This window comes from Caloenas nicobarica, chromosome 9, assembly GCF_036013445.1.
Source record: "Caloenas nicobarica isolate bCalNic1 chromosome 9, bCalNic1.hap1, whole genome shotgun sequence".
NCBI lineage: Eukaryota > Metazoa > Chordata > Aves > Columbiformes > Columbidae > Caloenas > Caloenas nicobarica.
In genome coordinates this window covers 18,375,307-18,396,158 of record NC_088253.1, presented here as the reverse complement: position 1 = coordinate 18,396,158, position 20,852 = coordinate 18,375,307, and the positions used below count along the sequence as shown (strand labels likewise).

General features: G+C 46.4%; 2 protein-coding genes across 2 annotated transcripts; one reads left to right on the top strand and one right to left on the bottom strand.

The window, feature by feature from the left end:
* Positions 1 to 19: 19 nt before the first annotated feature.
* On the bottom strand, positions 20 to 7,621 carry NUDT21 (nudix hydrolase 21). Its single transcript, XM_065640929.1, has 7 exons — positions 7,398 to 7,621; positions 4,562 to 4,762; positions 3,563 to 3,626; positions 2,802 to 2,891; positions 2,085 to 2,160; positions 1,622 to 1,736; positions 20 to 319 (listed from the first exon to the last, which is right to left on the bottom strand). The coding sequence occupies exons 1-7, from the start codon at positions 7,511 to 7,513 to the stop codon at positions 298 to 300; spliced, it is 684 nt and encodes a 227-aa protein (XP_065497001.1). The 5' UTR covers positions 7,514 to 7,621; the 3' UTR covers positions 20 to 297.
* Positions 7,622 to 7,807: 186 nt separating this feature from the next.
* On the top strand, positions 7,808 to 17,955 carry OGFOD1 (2-oxoglutarate and iron dependent oxygenase domain containing 1). Its single transcript, XM_065640806.1, has 13 exons — positions 7,808 to 7,977; positions 8,058 to 8,203; positions 8,286 to 8,332; positions 9,056 to 9,156; positions 10,021 to 10,137; positions 10,540 to 10,631; positions 12,734 to 12,862; positions 13,243 to 13,356; positions 13,748 to 13,827; positions 13,975 to 14,255; positions 15,549 to 15,671; positions 16,526 to 16,584; positions 17,124 to 17,955. Exons 1-13 carry the CDS (start codon positions 7,824 to 7,826, stop codon positions 17,283 to 17,285), a joined length of 1,605 nt encoding a protein of 534 aa, XP_065496878.1. The 5' UTR covers positions 7,808 to 7,823; the 3' UTR covers positions 17,286 to 17,955.
* The last annotated feature ends 2,897 nt before the right edge of the window (positions 17,956 to 20,852 follow it).

The following is a 20,852-nucleotide window of genomic DNA, read 5'->3' as shown; positions in this document are numbered from 1 at the left end:
CCACACCCAAGAAGACACACAATCTTAACCATTTTGTTTAATGTTGTACAAAAAAAATTTGGTGAGTATTAAAATGAAAAGTGATTAAAACACTGATAATCACATTGCCATCCCACTACCTAAACAGTTGAGATTCACTTCTCTATTCATACAATAGAAAGCTCAGTGGCCTTCAGGAAAAGAATGACATAAAAAAAAAAAAAACACCCTTGCATCAGACGCATTCTTCTCTCTACATTTGAAAGCTGTGCTCACAGAGACGGCTTCTTCTATCAGACTCTTCAGTTATACAGGAATTCAGTTGTAAATAAAGTTGAACCTAAAATCAAAAAGGATTATACCAGGTGAGGAATTTTCATTCTTTTTATTTAAGTGACATTTCTGAATACATAAATGATTTGTTTCCACTCTTGATAAGCCACCATCTGACAGAACAAAAGTGTATTTTTTAGCAAGACAGCTTTATAGAATAGCAGGAAGCATAATTTTTAACAGCCAGTCCTACACTAGCACTGCACAACAGTCTCTTAAGGCTGCAGAACTAATAATTAACATTACATCTCTTGAGAGACCTTCATAGATATGAAAATACCAGTTATGTTCCCCCATCAGCAACTCTTTCCCAGTGTTTCTGCTGTCAGGGCCAACCTTATATACTCCAAGGTAACATATGAACACACTCAACAGAAGAGCCAATTCTTGAATTTTCACAAGGAACAGCGTTCACACCATGAAAGCAAGTGTTCCTCTCAACTCCCCAATGTCCATCTTTAGGAAGCATCTGTCACACTGGCACCAAACTGGCGTTTGCCTGCACAATAACCAGTGCTTTGCTGATACTCCGGAGAAAGAATCCACTGTCTTTACAGCAAGGGGAGGGGGAAGCCCCCATAGCTGCCAAAATCTGGACTAGATAGAGAAAATATCAGCACAATACAAGCCTGTTATGGGCAGTACCAGTGCTGAGATTCTGCTAAGAGACTTTGTTCATCAAAGTAGGTAGGCAGCAGAACTGCTTCCCTGAGTAACAGCTGACAGGCTGTGGGATGCCTTAACATTCGCTGAACTAACAGAAACCAGTGAGACTGGTGAGCTCTGGAGACACAAGGTACAAGCCATTTTCAGGTAAGAAAGCCCAAGAGTGTGTACACTGGGAAAGAAAGGGAGGGAGGGAGGAAATACAGCTGTCCCTACAGATACTTTTCTAAAGATGTTACATGTTATAAATTGTAGTACACGCAGTCTAAAAAAGATCCTCCACAAATAATCAGCACAAAGCTGTGATAACATGCACACCTAAATCCATGCTTCCAACACCCAGCTTGGCTTTTACTCTCACAGTGTCCCTCACACTTGGAAGAAGCTGCTCCTCAGCCTGTGCACAGTTTCATCCTCCCTATCTTTCACATTTTCCTTTACTACAACTGCTTGGCAGGACCTTGGTGCTAGCAAGTTGTGATCAGTGCCTTTAAGCTGCCCATCACACCTTGTTATGAGGTAGATTCTAAGCTCTTTGGGAGAGCTGCAACCTTTTCACAGCTGGTTTCTGCAGTGCCTAGCCTTGCTCTGGTGTCCCACAAAAAATGTGTTCCCAAGAACTAGAATACAAATCATAATATACCTGCTCAAAAGTTGAGGAAGGCTAGAAATTATGGGTCCATATCCTGGTGCATTGTCATAGAGCTCAAACAATGGTGCAGCAACCAGCTTGTAATTCTTGGGGACTGCAAACAAAGCTAAAAACAAATACAAGTCGATTAATAAGAAAAACTACCATACATTCAGCCAAGGTATCACTGCCCCCCACACCTCAAAACAAGCTCACTACAGGGAGCACTATAGCAGGTTTATCCCTTTTCTAGTTAAATATGGGGTCCATATACTGATGCAGAAGCAGGAATGAGAATTGACACGTCCAAAAGATCACCTACCTTCGCAACTGCTGTCAGCATTTAACTTTTTTAGTGATCAACTATAAACAACTGCAATCATATGAACACAAACTTGCTACTACATTTCCTTGCGTGAAATGCAAGCATTTAGACATGGTTAAATACAAACCTTTGTTGCAAACAAACACTTACCTTTTTCTTGAAGCTGGACCAAGAAAAGCTTTTTATGCTCTTTTGGTTTCGTAATATGAGCTGGGATATAGGGGTACTGGAAGAAAATAAAAATCAGTTGTACAGAGCTTTGAAAATATTGTGCAATCTTAAGTGGTACTTTATAAATTATCAAGTACTGCACAAGCTTTCAATGTGTTGTATATTGTTCTTTCATGGCATCAAATAATAAAAACCACTTTTGTAATGAAGTACTCAGAAAGGAATGCTGTTGTGGTCACAGCTATTGACAGAGGCACCAATACTCATAAGCAGTTAAAACAACCCAACAAGACAGAAATGCGTAATGGCAAGCTGAGCAACTGTTTTAAGTATTAAAACATTTAGAAATAGGGTAGTGAGAATATTCACTGGGCATCTGTTCTGTATGCAGCAGCGCAAAAGTTTCCATTGTGGCTACAAAAGGAATTTAAATGGTGCGTCTGGCTCAACACAGGACTGGAAGCTGTTACATTCCAGTGGTTTCTCATCCATCAGGACGGGTGTGAGGACTGAGACAGTTTCCAGAAAAAAAAGTTCACAGTTTCTTCTCAGTCACAGAAAGGAGATGAAATAGGTGAAAACCAGAAAAACTAATTGCCCATGCAGGAGGTACTCAAGCAGGCTAACTGGTAGGTTGATGGCTTTTGGAAGAACAATATTTGACAGAAAAAGATGAAAGTCAGCAAGAGTACTCACCTGTGGAGGTTCAAAGTTCGGTCTCCACCAGTTACCAATGCAGTCATCAATCACCCAGTCTTGCTGGACACCATCCTGACGACCCAGTATCTACCAAAAATCCAGTTACAGTCAAAACTCTAATCACCCCAAGTCTTTTTTTTTTTTTTAAACATATACTGGAAGCATGAAGACTTGCTGTAATAAGGGTCTGACGTAGTTCAGAACTGTTCTGGAACAGCTTTTAATAGAATTCAGAGTATTTTTGTATAAAGTGACATTTTTTACTAAAAGCCTCACCTGACAGGACAAGGACCCTTTTGAGAGCATTTCAAATTCCAGCTGAACTGAGTCCCATCAGACCAACAGGAAGAACGAAATGCATTGTTACGCTACCTGACAGAATTAATTTAGGCTACTTGGAAAGCATGGAATGTTAATTGGTGCATTGGGAAGACTATCTCGAAGGCAAGTCCTCATCACTTGTGCTCCACACCATATTTTATTGCCCATCTGCAATTCAGTTGCCTGAAGGCAGCCAAAAAGCAAAGCTGCAAATGAACACAGGACTTGAGTGGCAGGGAGGAGTTCAGCCACTAGACCACTCTGTCACACAATGCGGATAAACGAAAACTTACTGCTTTATTTGTTAACCACCCCAGAACATCACAAAAGCATCAAAATAAGAGAAGCAATAAGGAGACTTTAATGCTTTGGTTTATTCTATTAACACTAAACTAAACCAACATTCCAGTATAGCAAGATAATGAAAGAAAACAGACCTCTGTCATTAAGCGTTTGAGCCCTTCTACCTCATCTTCTCCTGGATTGAGTTCACCACCAGGTCTGTTAAAACAATCAACGATGACAGCTAAAGTTATCTTTTATTGTATTTACAGACTTTCACAGGTAAGTTTGGATGTGCTTCCAAGCAGGGAGTTACAAATTCACTCAAGGCCGTTACGTCAGAAGTTCCAAATCTAACATTGCTGAACTTGGAGACAATACGCTAACTTTCACCAAAACCGTGACCAAAATGGCTATTGTATGTCCCTTAAAAACACCAACCATTCTATAAATACTTTAACTTCAGCAGAACAAAGTATAACAATATACATGATCATAACTGGGACACTTAAAAGGTAAAGTTTAAACAACAATGTAAAAGCACCAGAAGTTGAAGAAAGGGATGGAAATGCTGACCGTATTTGTTCTTATCCCAAGAACAGCACTCACTGAAGCACACAAGATGCAGAAAATAAGACTCCTGTGGGGAACCATCTTGCATTTGATGCAAGGTTAATGAAAAAAACTAAAACCACATTTACTTCATAACAGATTTTTGCAAAACTTTTAGAGTCTAGCCTGTTTTGTCCAGACACATCCCCTAAATCAAGATGTCAAAAAAGAATTTGTATAAAAAATTAGATTTCACGCACACAATTCAGAACAAACAATATAAATGTTAAAAACATAAGACCAAGAACACAAGCAGGATAACTCGAGACAAGGCAAGACCTTTCAGTTTAAAAAAGAATACAAGCACTGCTACCAGCACTATGACCATATGATCCAAATACTAAAATTTCACTCCAGCAGTGATAACTATGAGATGAACAGAAGCAATTTTCTCAAATTCAGATGCCTACCTTCCTTGCTGTACTCAGCTCACCTACTTGTTTGTAACCAAATACCATTCTGCATTTACTGGAGTTTATTCCTTGAGCTTCACTTTACCATTTTTGCAAACAAAAAGTTACATTCAAGAAGCAGACACTTACAGCTTGAAAAAAGTTGTACCGAGCTGCAGCAACAGCACGTGGGGCAGCCTGTGCTCGTGTACGATAAGAACCCCTTCCACTGTCCGCCTCATGCCGATCTTGTCAAACTCTTCCCTCATGCGCTGAAACCGAGCTGCCACGGAACTGTCCTTCTCATACAGGGGCTCCTTTGTACCAAATGTATAATTTGTCAGAGGATACCTGTAAAGGAAAGAAAACATTACCGCATAACGAGAAATCTAAATTTAAAATCACTATGACACAACATGTACCCTGATGCAGAACCTTTTGTGCTTGATGGAATGGTAATTCATCCATGGCGCTAGTCTAGAAGTTTTTGTCTGCGACTTATGGGGCCCCATCACAAAAAGATCTGCACTATGGTACATCCAGCTGCAGAAAGGCCTGCTGATCAATCCGCTACTGTGGTGCTGACTCAAAAGAACCAGCAGCAACTGTTAGTCAACCAGTACCCTTCTTTGATCTCCACACTGCAGAGAAAAGGCAGCTGAGGCTATGAGAGAGGTTGGAGAGGGAACAGGAGAGAAAAGCTCTGCTGGGACGGAAGGAAGCTGCATAGGACAGCAGGGGGTTTTCTGCAGAAGTAATAATGAGCCTGAGAACTAAACTGTTAGAAGTGGTTTTGTTTTGAAGTGGGAAATCAGACATCTGGATCACAAAAGAGGAGCGATGCTGAGTGTCTACATGCAGGGTTGGGAGCCAGGGTAAGGATCAAGGGCTTGAGCAGATCACTCTGCTGGGCTCCAGGACCTCGGCATTCTCCAGTGACAGCATAGTGGAAACTCGAGAGATTTCTGCAACAGGGATTGAAAAGAGTCAGAAAATACAGAACTGCCTAGTCAAGAAATGGGTCAGTCCTAGAGAGCACAGATGGCAACAGGAAAATGCTGTTGCACAACAAAATCCAGGTAACACAGAGACCTGACAGTACGAGGCCTGGAGGGAAGACAAAAATCATTGGGCTAAGTCAGAAGGGGAGAGGAAAACAGGTTCTGGGCAGAGCAGTAACAAATTAGCACCACGGTTTTACTGACTTTGGGCATACAGCAACTGAATTAACAGAATAAATGACTGAATTAATGGGGAATGTTTTCACTGAGATGCATCTCGTCACGTATTCTTTCCCCAATACTTAATCATGTCAAACTGAAGTAGAATACACCCTTCCCCCTCAAATTCCACCCCCCCCAAAAAAAAATTGCCTCATGTTTTACAGTGGCAAAAATAACAAGCCAGTTGCAGTTGTTAGAGCCCTTTCTCATGTACACAAGTGAGCCAAAACAACCAGTTTCCTAACTGCATGTATGGGAATGTAGTGGAAGATTTGGCGAGGAGGTTAGTTAAATGTAAATACGCTCAAGTGACTTGCACCTGTCTGTAGAAAAAGCACATACATCACACTAATTGTTTTGCTGACCTTATGTGCTTGATGAGTAGAACCTCTGTGTTAGATAACATAGGCCTGTGAGAAACTCCAGGCACCTTATCACTATGTCCGAGATTCTTGCTTTGCTGTGAGCAAGAGCGGGAGGCTGCGCCTGCCTGAAGCCTTGAAATCCAGGCGAGCTCAGCAGGCCCAGTGATCTTCCAGCAGGGCTGAACTTACCAGCGCCTGAGTCCCCGCTTGTGTCACCTCTGCCTGGGAGCTTAGGTGCGACTTCGGAGATCCCCCAGTAGAGAGAGAACTAAAATAAAACTTGCTCTTTGCAATGCATTCGTGGCCTCTGGCTCTTCTTGCAACGTGCCTGCGCATGTGTACACACTGCAGATTCATTTATTAGCAAGCTCGCCCCCTTTCACCTATAGCTTAGAACCCTCTACATTTCTTTTTCCATTCATTTCCATTTTTAGATACACAAATAGCTTTATTAATAACCTACTACACAAACCCATACTATACTAATGTAGGAACATCAGTCTGTATGTCAAAACCCTCAGCCTATACTGATGCTGATAACAGCTTCCCAACGAGTCTTTTCTTCAGAAACGCTATAAAAACATTCCAATCTCTGAACTTCATATTTGAACTTCCACAAGATTCTTTCTAACTAAATAAACACGGGTATACCAAAAAATATACGAGTCTGTGATTAACGACTAAAATTGAATATTGACTGTTACAGTTAACACTTGACGTTTCTGCAACTTGACAGATATACTTAGCAAAGAATACATCAATTTGAGTTTGCTAGAAGAAGCTGAAGTACACGGCTTCTCAGGCAAAGAAAAGAAATAGTTACTAGCAAGTAGTTTGCGTCTATGACAGAAGTAGTTTTCCCTGGTTAACCACTCTGAATTTCAATGGCAATACCCGCACCAGAGAACGAGCAAACCCCAGGAGCACCCAAACACACCCCAGCATGCACCCACATCCCCCCCGGCCTCCAGCCCGCTGCTCTCTGCTGCCGAAGGCCGATGGAAGAGCGTACAAGAAAAAAATCACATATGATGTTCACCATGTCTAAACTCTCCCTGACCGTATGATTCGCGGTTCACACTTCCCGGGTCAGACGCTGTTTCTATACACTAAAGCACATATACCAAACGCCGCCCCTTCCCCGATGGCTGGTGAGCTCTGAGCACCCACACCACCCTACAGCTCAACCGCCCACCCTGGCAGCGGGGCCGAAACCCGCCGGGCTCCTGCGCCGCCCTCCCCTCAGCCCCCGGAGCTCCGGGACTCCGGGCGGCCCTTGCACCGAGGGAAAACCTCCCACCGGCTGCCCAAGCGCGGCCCCGAGGCTGCTGACGGAGTGGGGAAGGTCTCGCTAACGGGACGGGACCCGGGCCCGGGCAGGCCCGAGGCGGCGCTCACAGGTTGATGGTTCTCTCCAGCGTGAGCGGCTTCGTCTGCTGCATGTACTTGTTCCCGAACTGGTTCACCCCGCGGGGCCAGCCGGTCTGCGAACGGTTAGGCGGCACCACGGACATGGCGGCGGAGCGGGAGGCGGCGAGAGAGCGCTCAGTGCTCAGCGGCGGGAACCGCGTCCGCCATTAACCTCCCACCAGCCCGCTCACCGCCTCGCCGGAACCGCCCGCCACACTTCCGGCGCGACCATAGAGAGGAGCTACTCCACCTCCCCCAGCACCGGCACTTCGCGGCCGCGCTCCGCCTTTCCCCAACCCCTCATTGGCCAGCGGCACGCGGCTCCGCCCCCCACCCGCGATCCGATTGGCCCGGCCGGCGGCGCGGGGGCCGCCGGGAGCTGTAGTCCGGCCGGGCTTTTCAGCGGGCAGCGCCATGGGCGCCAAGCGGCGTGGGGCCGCGGCGGCGCCGCCGGGAAAAAAGCGCGGGAAGCGGGAGGCGCGCGCCGAGCTGTGCGGCGCCCTCAGGGACGCGGCGCTGCGGGAGCGGGCGGCGGCGGCCTGGGCTCGCGGGGAGCCGCTGCGCCACGGTACCTACCGACCCCCGGGGCCGGCCTGCGCGGCGGCGGCGCGACTGCATCTCCCCTCACCGGCGGCGTTTCCTTTGCAGAGGCAGCGGCGGTGGAACCGGCCCCGTTCCCGCACGGCGTCATCCCGCGCTTCCTGGCGGGCCCGGCCTTCGCGGAGGCGCTGAGCGACGAGCTGCAGGGCCTCGGGTTCCGCGGGCGGCGCGACGACCTCCTGTCGCTGCGGCAGGTGGGCCCCGGGCCGGGCGGGCGGCGCTGGGCCGGGCCCGCCGCCCTGACCCCCGTCCGTTCTTCTCTTGCATGGGCCGCAGTCCGAGGAGCTGGCGGGAAGGCCGGAGCCCCACGTCGCCGCCCTGAGGTAAAGCGCCGGGTGTGCCCGCTCGGGGAGGATCACCCAGGCAGTGTCGTGAGTCGGGAGGGACCCACAGGGATCGTCGAGTCCGACTCCGGTCCCTGCACAGGACAACCCAGAATTCACACTATATGCCAGAGGGCATTGTCCGGTCTCTTCTTGAACGCTGTCAGGCTTGGGGCTGTGACACCTCCCTGGGGAGCCTGTTCCAGTGCTCCAGCACCCTCTGGGTGGAGAACCTTTTGCTAATGTCCAACGTAAACCTTCCCTGGCACATCTGCCTGGCATTCCCTCGGGTCCTGGCTGCCAGGAGATGCCCTGGCTGGGTCCCCCAGGAAGGCAATGGGCTGTGGGGTGGGCCCAGCTGCCCTCTACCATGGTGGCCTGGCCAGAAAGAAGAGCTGAATCTATGTAGATTGTGGCCCTGAAGTCAGTTAATGGTTTTCCACTGAGCTGTGCAATGTGATTCAGCCCTCATGTATCCATCACTTCTGAAATGCTTAGCTGTCCCCTTACAACTGATTTCATGCTCGCTGTTGGTTGTTGTCAGTGACAATGTGAGCACTGGGCTGTTTTCCTGGCCAGTTCCTTTGTGGTTCTACTTTGTCACCAGCAGCAACAGCACCTTTAACTGTTTAAATAGTTGGAAGGGAGATGATAAATTAGTTTAGGCTATGGTGATATGCTTTGTGACACAAAAGGGCACTTACCTTATGCTTGTCTTCCCAGGCATGCTCTGTGTGACGAATTCCGAGCGTGGCTTTCTGCCGTGACCCAGATTGAGCTGGAGCCAACTATTGACATCTCCTGTGCTAAATATGAATATACTGGTCAGTCTATAAGTGATCCTTTCCCTAAAAGTTCTGTGGCTGTGTAGGAAACAAAATCTCTACCGAATACCTAATTACACAATCCACCCTAACACCTCTCTAGTTCCAGAGCATCCCAGAAGCTATCAGCAGCAAATCAAAGTTTATGAAAATGAAGTCACAACTATGGAAAAACTGTTGCTATAGTCACGCTCCTGATAGCTTTAACTGGGCCCGGTGCTGTTGCAAGCCCACAGCTTTTCGGAGATGTTCAGCCCATGTTTGTGTACCTGCTCCCATGCAAAAGGGTGACATGTTCAGCTTCCAAATGCCACAGCTGAGTTTGTGAAGTCTGATGCTAAAACGTCACCTTGGTGAGTCCAGGTTACAACTGTGCTTGCCCTTTTAGTCATGAAAAGCCACTGTAGGAAAGGGAAAATTTTTACTGCTGTCAGCTCTGCTTTTTAAAAGTCTTTTGTGCAATTAAGTGTTGGTCCAGTTTTTCTGTTCCCAGGGCTCCCACTCCCCTCTATTGCAGCAACAAACCTACTCAAAGGGCAGTTCTGTATTTAAAAGAGCTTGGATCATTATTTAAGTCAGGATTCTCTGTCCACTGCGCCCAGCGACAGCCACAGAGGCGTGGCTGATGAGTTATAACTGCCCATGCCTTCAGAGTGGGCTAATCTGCCAATAGTGCAGCAGTCCCAGAGAAATTAATCTTGCAGATCTTGGGCTGGTGATGCTGACAGGTGAAAATGCAGTTCTTGGGACCGGGCATGTTTTTTCTTGTTGTATTCTTGCAAGGACAAAGCTGGGAGGCAGCCGTCAGAATGAATCGTGTGTACTGAAAAAGGTGCTACTGCAGCAAAATGTGTGTAATTGCAGATGTCTTGCTGTGCCACGACGATGAGCTGGAAGGTCGGCGAATAGCTTTCATCCTGTACCTTGTCCCACCCTGGGAGAAAAGCGATGGGGGAACACTGGACCTGTATAGCACAGATGGTAAGAGCTCGGAGCTCAGCCTGAGGTGGCTGAAAAAGGTGAACCTTATACACCCCTTGCAGCAACTCTCTCCTCAGATTGTACGAGGGAGATGAAGAGTTTCTCCTTAATGCGAGAAGCTGATCTGTAGGTAAAATTTGCACCTTAGAGATGGTCTATAGCAGTCAGTCAATGCTAATGGGCAACAAGTGATGTTTTGTGCTCAGAACTCTAAAGTGATAAGGATAACTCCCCATCCTAGCAGCAGAAATCCACTGATTCCTCTTCAAGCCCTTGCTCTGAGCTCCATCCCTGATAGCCAGGTGTCTTGCCAGTCGCAATGTCATGAAGTCAGAAGGAAATGTCTGTTTCTAGTGAGTTCCAGTTCATACCTTAACCAGAATACATTTTCTTCCTCCTCAGAACACTTTCAACCACAGGAAATTGTCAAGTCATTAGTGCCTTCGTGGAACACGCTGGTTTTCTTTGAAGTGTCTCCAGTCTCTTTCCACCAGGCAAGGAGCTGTCTCTTGTTCGTTTTTTGATTCTCATTGTTGTGGTTATTCCCTCTCTGTGTTGGTACAGTCCTGATGGGGAGGGAGAAGGGAAAGGGAGACGTGTGGGTAGAGTGGATACTCGTGCCAAGTGCTGTGTGTTAAAGGCAGGACTTCAAGGACTTTACAGAGGACAAGAACTGACAAAGCCAACTTTAAACTGTCAGTCATCATCCTGGGGGAAGAAAAATTTCCATTTCTATCTTGCGCTGCTATCCTGGAAAGCCATTGCTATGGATTTGGCTGTGGTGACGCGAGATTTCTTGTTTGTTCACTTGTTTTAAACAAGCTCACATTTTTCACGCGGATGCCATGACTTTGCTCCAGAAGAGCTCCTCAGCGCATCCCCTTGCCTGTAGGACACCGTGCAGATATGGCTGTACAGCTTCTGTAACATAAATGTAGTGTGATACCCTACAGTAGAAATGCTGATATGGTTAATTAGCACCCTGTGGCACTTATCAGGAAGATGCCTGGGAACAAGGTGAACGGCCTATGGAACTGCCTGGTACAAACCCTGAAGCTCCTCTGTACTTGGGAACCCCACAGACTGTAGCAAACAGCCAAAGAGCAGAAGGTTGGAGAGGAAGATCAGTGATGTAGGTTGTGCGTGTCCTCAGCTAGACTGCTTAGGGTTTTACTTTTCTGTTAACTTGTGTCTTACAATGAATTAATTAACAGAAACATCTACTTGTTTACTGCACTAATTGTGATTTGTCAAAAAATCCACGTTCCATGAAACCTTGTGACTGCTCGTACTGACCTAAACTTAATCCCGTGCATTAGTGCTGTTCAGAGTCCTGCATACTGTCTCTGCTCTTAACACACCCAATAAACTCAGCTTAAACAATAAATTTATTTTTTAAATGAGCATTTAGCTTAACTGTGAGTGCTGTAAATCAAAGCCTCCCAGATCTGGACCCCCTGGGTTGTGCCCAGGGTGTTTGCTGACCCACTGAATCATTTCTTTGACCCTCTCATCAGTAATTACCGTTAGAGAACTACGTAGTCAGACCAATACGGAGCCTTCACAGCACATGCCCACCTTAAAGCCATCTCAGGTATCAGGCAAAGAGCATTTAATCAGTACTTCCTAACAGATCTTCAGGTTTTGGCCTTCATGATGTACATTTCTTGAGGAGAAGGCAAAGAAAGCTGTGGGTGTTTGCTGAGCAGAGTGGATCCATGAGCTTCTGATGCCAGGCAGCTTTCTGGTTTCCATTTCCAAGGGATTTAGGATTCAGTAGCCATTCCAAATAACCTGCAACACCTTTAAGTCATGCAATGAAAGGGCCACTATAGATCTGTAACAATCAGTAAGAGGCAAAACCTTTCCAGAACAGACTGTTTTCTCCTCCTGTTCTATGAGGTTTTTTCTAAAAAATAAACAAAAAAGTACAAAGTTTTTATGTGCTCCTCAAAAATTCACAACAGTTTGTGGCTTGCAAACAGTCAGAAGGGGATGGCTCTTTCTTCATGCTGCTGTTACAGTAAAGCACCCTTACAGCACCTACAGTACAGCTGTGCTTAGCCTGATAGATGGGTAGGGAAAGAGCCAAAGGCATCAGGTAAATGCCCTTCATGATGGCTCATATTACAGCACTTCTGAAAAAGTAAAAGACAAAAAAGTAAACCAGTATTGTCTGCTGTGGCTCACAGATGCTCGGTGTTTTCTGAGTTTCCAGATTAAGCTGTGACAGGTCATTTTTACAGCCTGGGGTAGCTGGTTCCTCAATAGAATAAATGGTAGAAAAATAAAATTCAATTACTTTTAATAAGAGAGTGACTCAAAGCTCTTAGAGAGAGGGAGTGACTTCTGCTGGGAGCTTGGAGTAAAAGCTTGGACTGGGATTCTGGAAACCTACAATGGATTTGAGCATCAAGTTTGCCTTGAGCCAAGAATAATCCAGCCTGGTCCAGCCCTTGCCAGACCTCTCTGTGTATGCAGTAGGCTCCCCAGAGTCAGGTCCATCTCCTATAATGAGTTTACGCGGTGCCTGTTACAGCTGCTCCTTAAATGATCTGTAGTCTGAACAGTGATGTGATGCTCAATGTTGTTCCAGGTGTCAGAAGTTCTGTCCAAGGAGAAGTGCCGCCTGTCAGTGAGTGGCTGGTTTCATGGCCCGTCTATAGTCAGACCCACGCGCCACATTGAAGCTCCCTTGCCCAGGAGCCCACACATCCCCTACGATGTGAGTAACAAGCCTACATCTGCTGATCTGCGTTTCTGTTTCTTTCATGTCCCTGGAACACCTGTTATAGGTTGCACTGACGCTTGGGGATGCTTTATTCTTTAATTTATCCCTTTCACTTTTTTGTTTCCTGTTCAGAAATTTTTAGCTAGTTTCTTTGTTGCATATCTTTCTTGACTCTCTACATTTTGCATATCTACAATAGCACAGAGAATGCACCAAATACTCATGGTGCAATTAAAAAAAAAAAAAAAAAAAAAAAAAAAAAAAAAAAAAGAAAGGAATGGAGCGTGTGTGGGGAGGAATCCAGCCCTATGGCCACTTGGATAAGGGAGAATTGGGGAATCCTCGTTATTTTTGCAAATTCGTTTCCCTTCCAGCATGAAATCTTGTATGAGTGGATCAATCTAGTTTATTTGGACATGGACTCCCAAGCTCAAATCCAGGAGGAATTTGAGGAGCGATCGGAAATTCTCCTGAAGGATTTTCTTAAGGTGAGCCCAGCAGTCCAATCTGACGTGTTCTGCCAGAACCGGTCACAGGGCTGTCAGGTACCACATGTCATGCAGGCTGGGAAAGGCCTTGGTTGTACAGCTGTCTACTCACTTTCTAGTTTCCTTCCCTCAAGGGGAATGGAGCAGATCACCTCCAGAGGTCCCTTCCAACCTCAACCATTTTGTGACTGTGCAGATGGGTCCCCTCTGCCTGCCTGTACACTGCTGCATAGGGACTCCTCAAAAAAATCACAAAATTTGCTTCAGCATTCTTGTTTCCTGCAGGAAACAAAGCAGAAGGGTGGAAGCATGTCATCCATCCTGCTTCTGGCACACCAAGGGAGGCCTGGGAGCAAAATGTTAAAGTTTCTGCACTATTTTTCTCTCCTAGAAAGAGAAATACCAACTACTCTGTGAAGCTTTGGAGAGCAAAGACATCCAGTGGAGCAGCCGGGGCCCTGCCAATAAAAGGTGGGGACTGATGGTGCACTGCACCCGTTGATCAGCCAAGCAGGAGCTGCCACGAGGCTGCACTGCTTGATGCTGCTCCCATGGACATGGTCCTTGTTGGCTCTCCAACAAGGAGATATTTCTGCTGATACCTCTGCTGTGTTTCAGACTCTATGAGACAGCGGAAGAAGACAGCCTCCCTGATGTCCTGAAGAAATTCTTGCAGTTCTTACGCTCTGAGGCCTTGTTTTTACTGCTTTCCAACTTCACTGGCCTAAAGCTGCACTTCCTGGCTCCCTCTGATGAGGATGAAGATGCTGAGGAAGGAAGAGCAGCAGACACCACCGGGCACAGCAGTCCCAAACAGGCAGAGACTGAACAACACACTGACAGCAGTCCCCATCAGCCAGACAACGTCCCTGGAGCACAAGACAGTGAGACACAGAACAGTAAGTTCAGCAGCAGCAGCATGAAAGGACTTGAGCAGAATCCTGATGTTAAGGATGTTGGGAGCAGAATTCCCAATGATTTTTATGGAACTAGGATTTCACTTCATACTGCAGCCAGGACAAGGTACCAGCACAAACATGGGACTTGAAGCATGTCAGGCTGGGTATCCAAAATAAGTGACCATTCTAAAAGAAATTGGACTAAAGCAATTACTAACTTGAAGATACTGTTTTGAACAGAGTTAAGTCTTAAGGGTGGGACTTCTGTAGGAGTTAAGGCATGGGTGAGGAGGGGGTTGTTAATTAATTGTGCAATAATCTTTTGCCAATAGTTCCACCTTTGCTTCATATAAAGCAGATTCTTGTATGAGACCAAATCAAAAGGAAGGAAGTGAATCAGAAGTAAGGATCATTAGAATCAGAAAACCAATACCTAAAACTAAGATTTAACTTTTCAGAAAATGCTGCCAGCCTAAATAACAACTTAGTTGTCAGCAACGGGGTATCATTGCTGTAAAAGATTAGATTTATTTTTCATTCATGGATTGGGGCTGTTTATTTAAAACAATGCTTCTGAAGGTTAAGGGTAGAATTTTTGAAAATGTCATCTTGTACTGAGTCAGGCAAGTTAACGGACACTGGAATAAAAGGTAATGAAAAACAAAGGCCTACTGAAAATCCCACCAGAAATCTTACCTGGTACAAAGGCTTTGTTTTTCTGATTTCCACAGCCAGTGATTTTGCCTCTTTTATCTATGTTCCCACCATATGATTTTAAATTCACATATGAGGAGGACATAGTTTGGGGCTGCACGGGTTGAAAACTGAGCTAGAGCCAGGAGAAAAGAAAGGCTTCCCCAAATTCTGGCGTACGTTTTGGGATGGCATGTGAAGAGTGAGTTCAGAGCAATATCCTTATCCTTATCTGTAGCTGGAGTGTACTTCAGAGCAGATAGGTTGCTGGCTCTTGAGGTTCAGAGCTCTACTGTAAATCCAAGGGGGGACAAAACAAAAAAGGAAGAACTGGGTAAACCAAAGCACATCACAGCTTGGACCTGTCAAAGGTCAAATCTTGGCCACACTCCTCCACATTGTTCAAAGGACGTAACTTACAGCCACTTCTAGAAAAGAACTTATCGTGAGATCGGTGGTTTTACTTTGTCTTCCTGTTACGCTTTGCTGGGGCTGGCAAGGACGGCTCCACGGGGACTTGTCCCTTACAGGCCTTGAGCTCAGCAGGTGACAGCTGTCGTGCAGCTTCATTGTTTCCCTGGCTTGTTTGCTCCCTCCCAGGCTCGGGTACCCCACTGTGTGCAGGGGAGCTGAGGCGCTGGACCCACAGGCACTACACTCTAGTCCATGACACTCAGGCAACAGAATTTGCTCTCGACCTGCTCTTCTTCTGTGGCTGTGAGGGTAAGCAGACAAAATACAGACATGTCAGACTCTCCTTACAAGGTTTGCATAAAGGAAGGACTTTTGAATTCTCAGCAGTGCTACAATTGCCAAAATTGCCCTGCTTTTTCTTACAAAGAATGGCTCTGTAGCCTTTATTCTAGTCCTCACTTCTGCATAAGCCCTGATTTCAGTAGTACTTAGACAAAAATTAGGAAGTGTGGCCTTGGGATCAGCTTTGACCTTTTCTGGCAGGATCCAGGCGGTGCTGCTGGGGCAGAGAGAAAGTCTGTGTCTCCCAGACATTCCCTCGCACTGTGCAGTGGGTCTGGGCATGGTGGAAGGTCCGGTGGCCAGAATACCCACTAAAAGTGTTCCCTTTTGCCCCTTTTCTCATCAAAGTTATCCCTGCACCTCCAATTCACAATGCCCAGGGGTTTCAAAAGTTACTTTATGCATGTCTAGGCATTTTAGGTTGATTGCTAGTTTGATAGCGGTGAAAACAAAAATCTAAATAAACATATGCATTTTGGACCAGTTGAGCCCAGCATGCACAGCCGAAACCACCTGGCACATGCTGGTAATTATACTGAAAGCCTTTTGCATATCTGCTAAGGCAAAACTGCTCTACACATAAGGAGCAGAGCGCCAAGAACCTTAAATGGCCTGTCTGTGGTAAGAGGCAAATCTGGCACATTTGCTTCAAGTTGATTCCAATTTGAAAAAAAAAAAAAAAATAGACTGGCAGGAGGTAAACTGGAGATCATCCTGTATCCAGTAGCTGTGGGGAGTGGGGTGGAAAAAAAGGCATCTCCAGGAAGGCTGCATGGAGCCTGGACAGTGTTGGCCTAAGAATCTTTCTTTTCTGTTTTAAGGCTGGGATCCAGAATACGGTGGTTTTACTTCCTACATCGCTAAAGGTGAAGATGAAGAGGTAAGGACCTCTGTTGCTAGCTGCAAATTAGATAAAATTGTTTAGGGTAGAGAGACATAATTACACTTTGTCATAACGCTGACATAATCCCAAGAGTGCTCAGTATTGCACAGGAGCCTTCCTGCCTGAATTACTGTCCCTGGGTGTAGCTTTGGCGTCAAGGGACGAGCATTCACCGTAACAGTTACGGCGCAGCCCTGACAGTGCCTGGTACCACCAGCACCATTTGGGAAGCCTCGGAGGGGCACGAGGCTGTCACAGAGGTGATATTTTTCCAGGGTAGTGCTGATTACTGGGTCACGTTTGGTATCCATACCAGTGACAGTGCTGAGCAGCCACACTAATAAGTCCAGAACCCCTTGCTGTCTAATAACGGCTTCAGGTTGAGGGGTATGGAAATGAAAATAGTGACCTAGATCGTTTTCTAACATCAGACCCTTGTTCTGAGTAGCTTTTGACTTTTTTTTGTTTATTCCTAGAAATTACATCAAGGCCATTTTTGTGAAACTCATTTCCTCCCTTACTTTCATTCCTTCCAGCTGCTGACAGTGAATCCAGAGGAGAACTGCTTGGCCTTAGTTTATAGAGACAACGAAACCATGAAGTTTGTGAAATACATCAATCATCGTAGCTTGGCACACCTGAAAAAGCATCCAAACAGAACAGGATTTTGGGATTTTTCCTTTGTCTACTACGAGTGATGGCACAGAGTGTGACCATTGTCACACAGAAAATAGTGAGGGTAGGAAGTGGGGGGCAGGTTTCTCCCCAGGCCAGACAAACTTCCTCACATTGTGTATGAGCTGTATCGTGCTGAGTGGGGTCCAGGTGACTTTTTTATTACTTGTACAAATGGAAATTCAGTCTCCTCCTAAGTCCTTTGTAACAGGCACTCTCAACTGCCTCTAATGCTATGTGGAGGGGGTCATCACCACACAACTGTCAGCTTTCCAGCTGGTGGGATGCATTTTTAACCTATCAGGGTGAAATTTACTATTATATATTGCCCCAAGAAATGGGTCAGTTAACTACTTCAAAGTCTGGTTAGGCAAGTGTTGTTACAAAACGCCCAGAACATTTTCTGGGGCTTAACTGTGTTCACTGTTTTGTAGAGTCAGAAATAAATGAGAGTCAGAAATAAATGAGCTGCCATGGGAAATATGAGGTTTTTCCAGCTGCACAACTCTGTGGAGTTGGGAAGGAAGACAGTGAGGCTGTAAAGCCGCTGGCAGTGAGAAGGACCTGGCACCATAACAAGGAGCAGGACTTTATTATGCTAAATGCTGGGCAGACAGACCCAAATGCAGCCGTTTCTCCAAAGAATTTACAAGCTAAATAGATGAAAGAAGAGACCTGCTCCTATGTCCTTTGCCTGCCTGGGTTGTGATTGGGTCTGTGCTTCAGCTGTGAAAGGGCTGTGGCTCCAGCCTTGGAACGGGCAGTGGGCTCGTAGCAGGACGGCAGTAACTCAGCTCTCCTGGCTTGTCATCTGCAGGCAGGAGGGTCACCCACAGCGTGGCCTCGTGTCGTACATTTTGTCCTGGGGTCTGCTGGGCTCTAACATGGCTTCTGTCACCGGAGATCAGCTCAGATCTTCCCAGGTAGCAGATCTCCAGCTCCTGTGGTAAACAGCACAAGGAAGGGGGTGCTCGTGGTGCAATACCTTCCCCCTGTACACACTTCCAGTGCTGCACGTTCATGGCAAGCAGGACTGTGCCAGGCAGAGGTGTCCAGCCCACCAAGGGGTGTTGGTCGCTTTGGGAGGCAGCTGCCCTGCAGAACACCTGGGTGCAGGCTTGGCCCTGGCCTGCACCTGCTTGCCTGAACCTTTTTTTTTTGGCAATGAAGAGACACAGGTTTACTTTTAGCTCATCCAAGCCAGACCGTGCCAGCCATGGGCTTGCAGGGAGCTGGGGAGAGCATGTGCACTTCATTCCTCGTGTCTCATCTGGGTTGGGAGAGGGTGGCTTCGGGTTCGAGTCCACTGATTCTCTGATCCCAGGCCGGTTCCTGAAGCCCAGCGCAGTGCTGTAAGGCCACAGCTGGCAGCAGGGGAGCAGTAAGCTCAAAGCAAAGCTAGCTGCATGGGCACGAGTGCTCTGCACCCCTCAGCACAGCCACAGGACATCCTGCAGGCACAACCTCATGAAGATACAGGAGAAACAACCTTCAGCTGTGATCCCAACACACCAGGTTTGAAAAAGGAACCACTGAAGCAGCTTAATGAGCTGCTGCCATTGCTTCTAAAATGAAAGGCGTCTTGGCCCCCACTGGTGCCAGAGCAAGGGGGGACCACAGCGGCTGAGCGCCTGGTGTACTGGGCTGTGCAGTGACCGTGTCAGCTCAGTCCTGGACCAGGAGCAGTTGCTGCATTCCAGCTGTTCCCTCTTGCACTTCTGGGCAGGGAGAACAGCTGGAACATGGTTGCTCCAAGCTCTTCCTGTGAGATCTACAGCATCTTGTCCACATTAACTTGTCTCCCTAAGCTGACTTCTCCATGCACTGCCAAGACTTTCTCACTCAGTTTTAATCCTTCTTTGCTACTATTTTGTGCTACTTACAAAGACAAGGGGTTGACACTAGAAATAAATCCTAAAGTGAGGACAGGACTCTCTGAGTCATTGGTTTCTGAGGCATTCTGCTGCCTTTCCAGGAAGCAGCTAGTCCTGGGGAAAAACAAGTTCTTATTCTGAGCTGCTCCAGTAGAAAGACACAAGCAACAGAAGTTTTATAAGGCGGGGGGAAAGGCAAAATTGTTTGGGCTATTTCTAACAAAGGTGACAGATACCACAGTTATTCACACTACAGTCAGCAAGGCAAAATGGGGAGTAAATTAATAAACAAAACTACATTACTTATTCTACTGCATTACCAACCGAAGAGTGTGCTTGGTAGATCTTGGAACAGCCTCCCAGAAGACTGGGGAGAAGCCGGGCTCCCTGCAGCTTGCTGGTTTTTAATAACAACTAATACACTAGAGGGCATACCAGCCTCTGCTTGAGCGAGCTGTATCTGATCACACACGGAACCACCCTTCTGCCTCCGGTGACTGACATGAAGTAATTTAAGAAGCCAAATTTGCAGTTAGCATTCCAAGATTTAAATAGCAACACGTCTCTGCTCTCCCATCCTTCCTGTTTGGTCCCAAAAGCCAAAGGCAGCCCCACGCATGGCTGCTGCTGTGGGTACAGGGGAAAGACTGTGCTCACCGATATTTCAAATGACATGAGCTACTTGGGAGAGAATAACAAGTTTTCTTTTAGACTGTACAGATAATGTGAGCCCTCTCATATCTCATATCCTGGTGGATACAAATCTATATTTACAATTAGGTGTGGCTGCTTGCAAAAGTAATCTGATCATTATGGAAAGGAATATTAATAAGAAATACATATTAATACATACCCACAAATAAGTAAGCAGGACAATATAGAAAAATACGATCGGGAACAGTAAGTGAATGGAGTTGTGGAGTGTGAGCAGCAGAGAACAGAAACTGTACCAGGTAACATGGCCTCGTGCAGATGATGATCAGCTTGGCTGTACAAGGATGCAGATTTCCCATGAGCTGACTGCACCTCCAAAGCCTGGCATTTGATCCAGGGTACTGGCGGCTTTCAGTTACTGAAGTGCTGAGTTGTTCAAGTACTTCGCAATACATTTTTCTGCATTTGGTGGTTAGCGATTTGCTAAGCAGCTGAAAACAGGAACAACTCAATATAGAGCAAGATAAAAGCTTAGTTATAGACCAGATTAAAGGAATGGTTTCGGCATTCATAAACACGCAAAGTAGTTCTGACAGCAGGTATTCAATGAATTCATATTAATAAAGATCAGCAGCAATCCATGGGACTTTGAGAAACAGGCTAAAAACAGATAACCTGTTTGTTGTCAAGTGCCAGTTCCAATTGGTTTTAGTTTTTGTTTGGTTTTGGGTTTTTTTTTAACTCCAAACTAGAACTTGAATTAGGACACTGAAAATCACTGTTGCATAGACCTCCCTTCAGCAGGCGCTGACCCAAGCGTGGTACTTCAGCATGTGTCCCAGGCAGCAAAGGGGCCGTATGATGGAGGCTCCAGCCCAAACTGAGGTTTCAGGCAGGCACTGAAGTGCCCCAGGACGGCAGGACCGTGGTTGAGACCCGATCCCCAGCTCATGTACCAAGGTGTGGTGCCATCTAAGCAGCCTTGCCTGTGCATTTTTAGCAACACGGCTCTACTAGTCTGGTTTCAGAGGTTACTCCATACTTGACCAGCAGCTTAACCTG

Coding starts and splice junctions, on each gene's coding strand:
- OGFOD1 (XM_065640806.1), top strand. CDS start 7,824: ATGGGCGCCAAGCGGCGTGGGGCCGCGGCGGCGCCGCCGGGAAAAAAG. Junction 7,978..8,057: donor CGGGGAGCCGCTGCGCCACG/GTACCTACCGAC, acceptor TTTCCTTTGCAG/AGGCAGCGGCGGTGGAACCG. Junction 10,632..12,733: donor CTCCAGTCTCTTTCCACCAG/GCAAGGAGCTGT, acceptor ATGTTGTTCCAG/GTGTCAGAAGTTCTGTCCAA.
- NUDT21 (XM_065640929.1), bottom strand. CDS start 7,513: ATGTCCGTGGTGCCGCCTAACCGTTCGCAGACCGGCTGGCCCCGCGGG. Junction 3,627..4,561: donor GGTACAACTTTTTTCAAGCT/GTAAGTGTCTGC, acceptor TTGTTTTAACAG/ACCTGGTGGTGAACTCAATC. Junction 2,161..2,801: donor CGAACTTTGAACCTCCACAG/GTGAGTACTCTT, acceptor ATTTTCTTCCAG/TACCCCTATATCCCAGCTCA.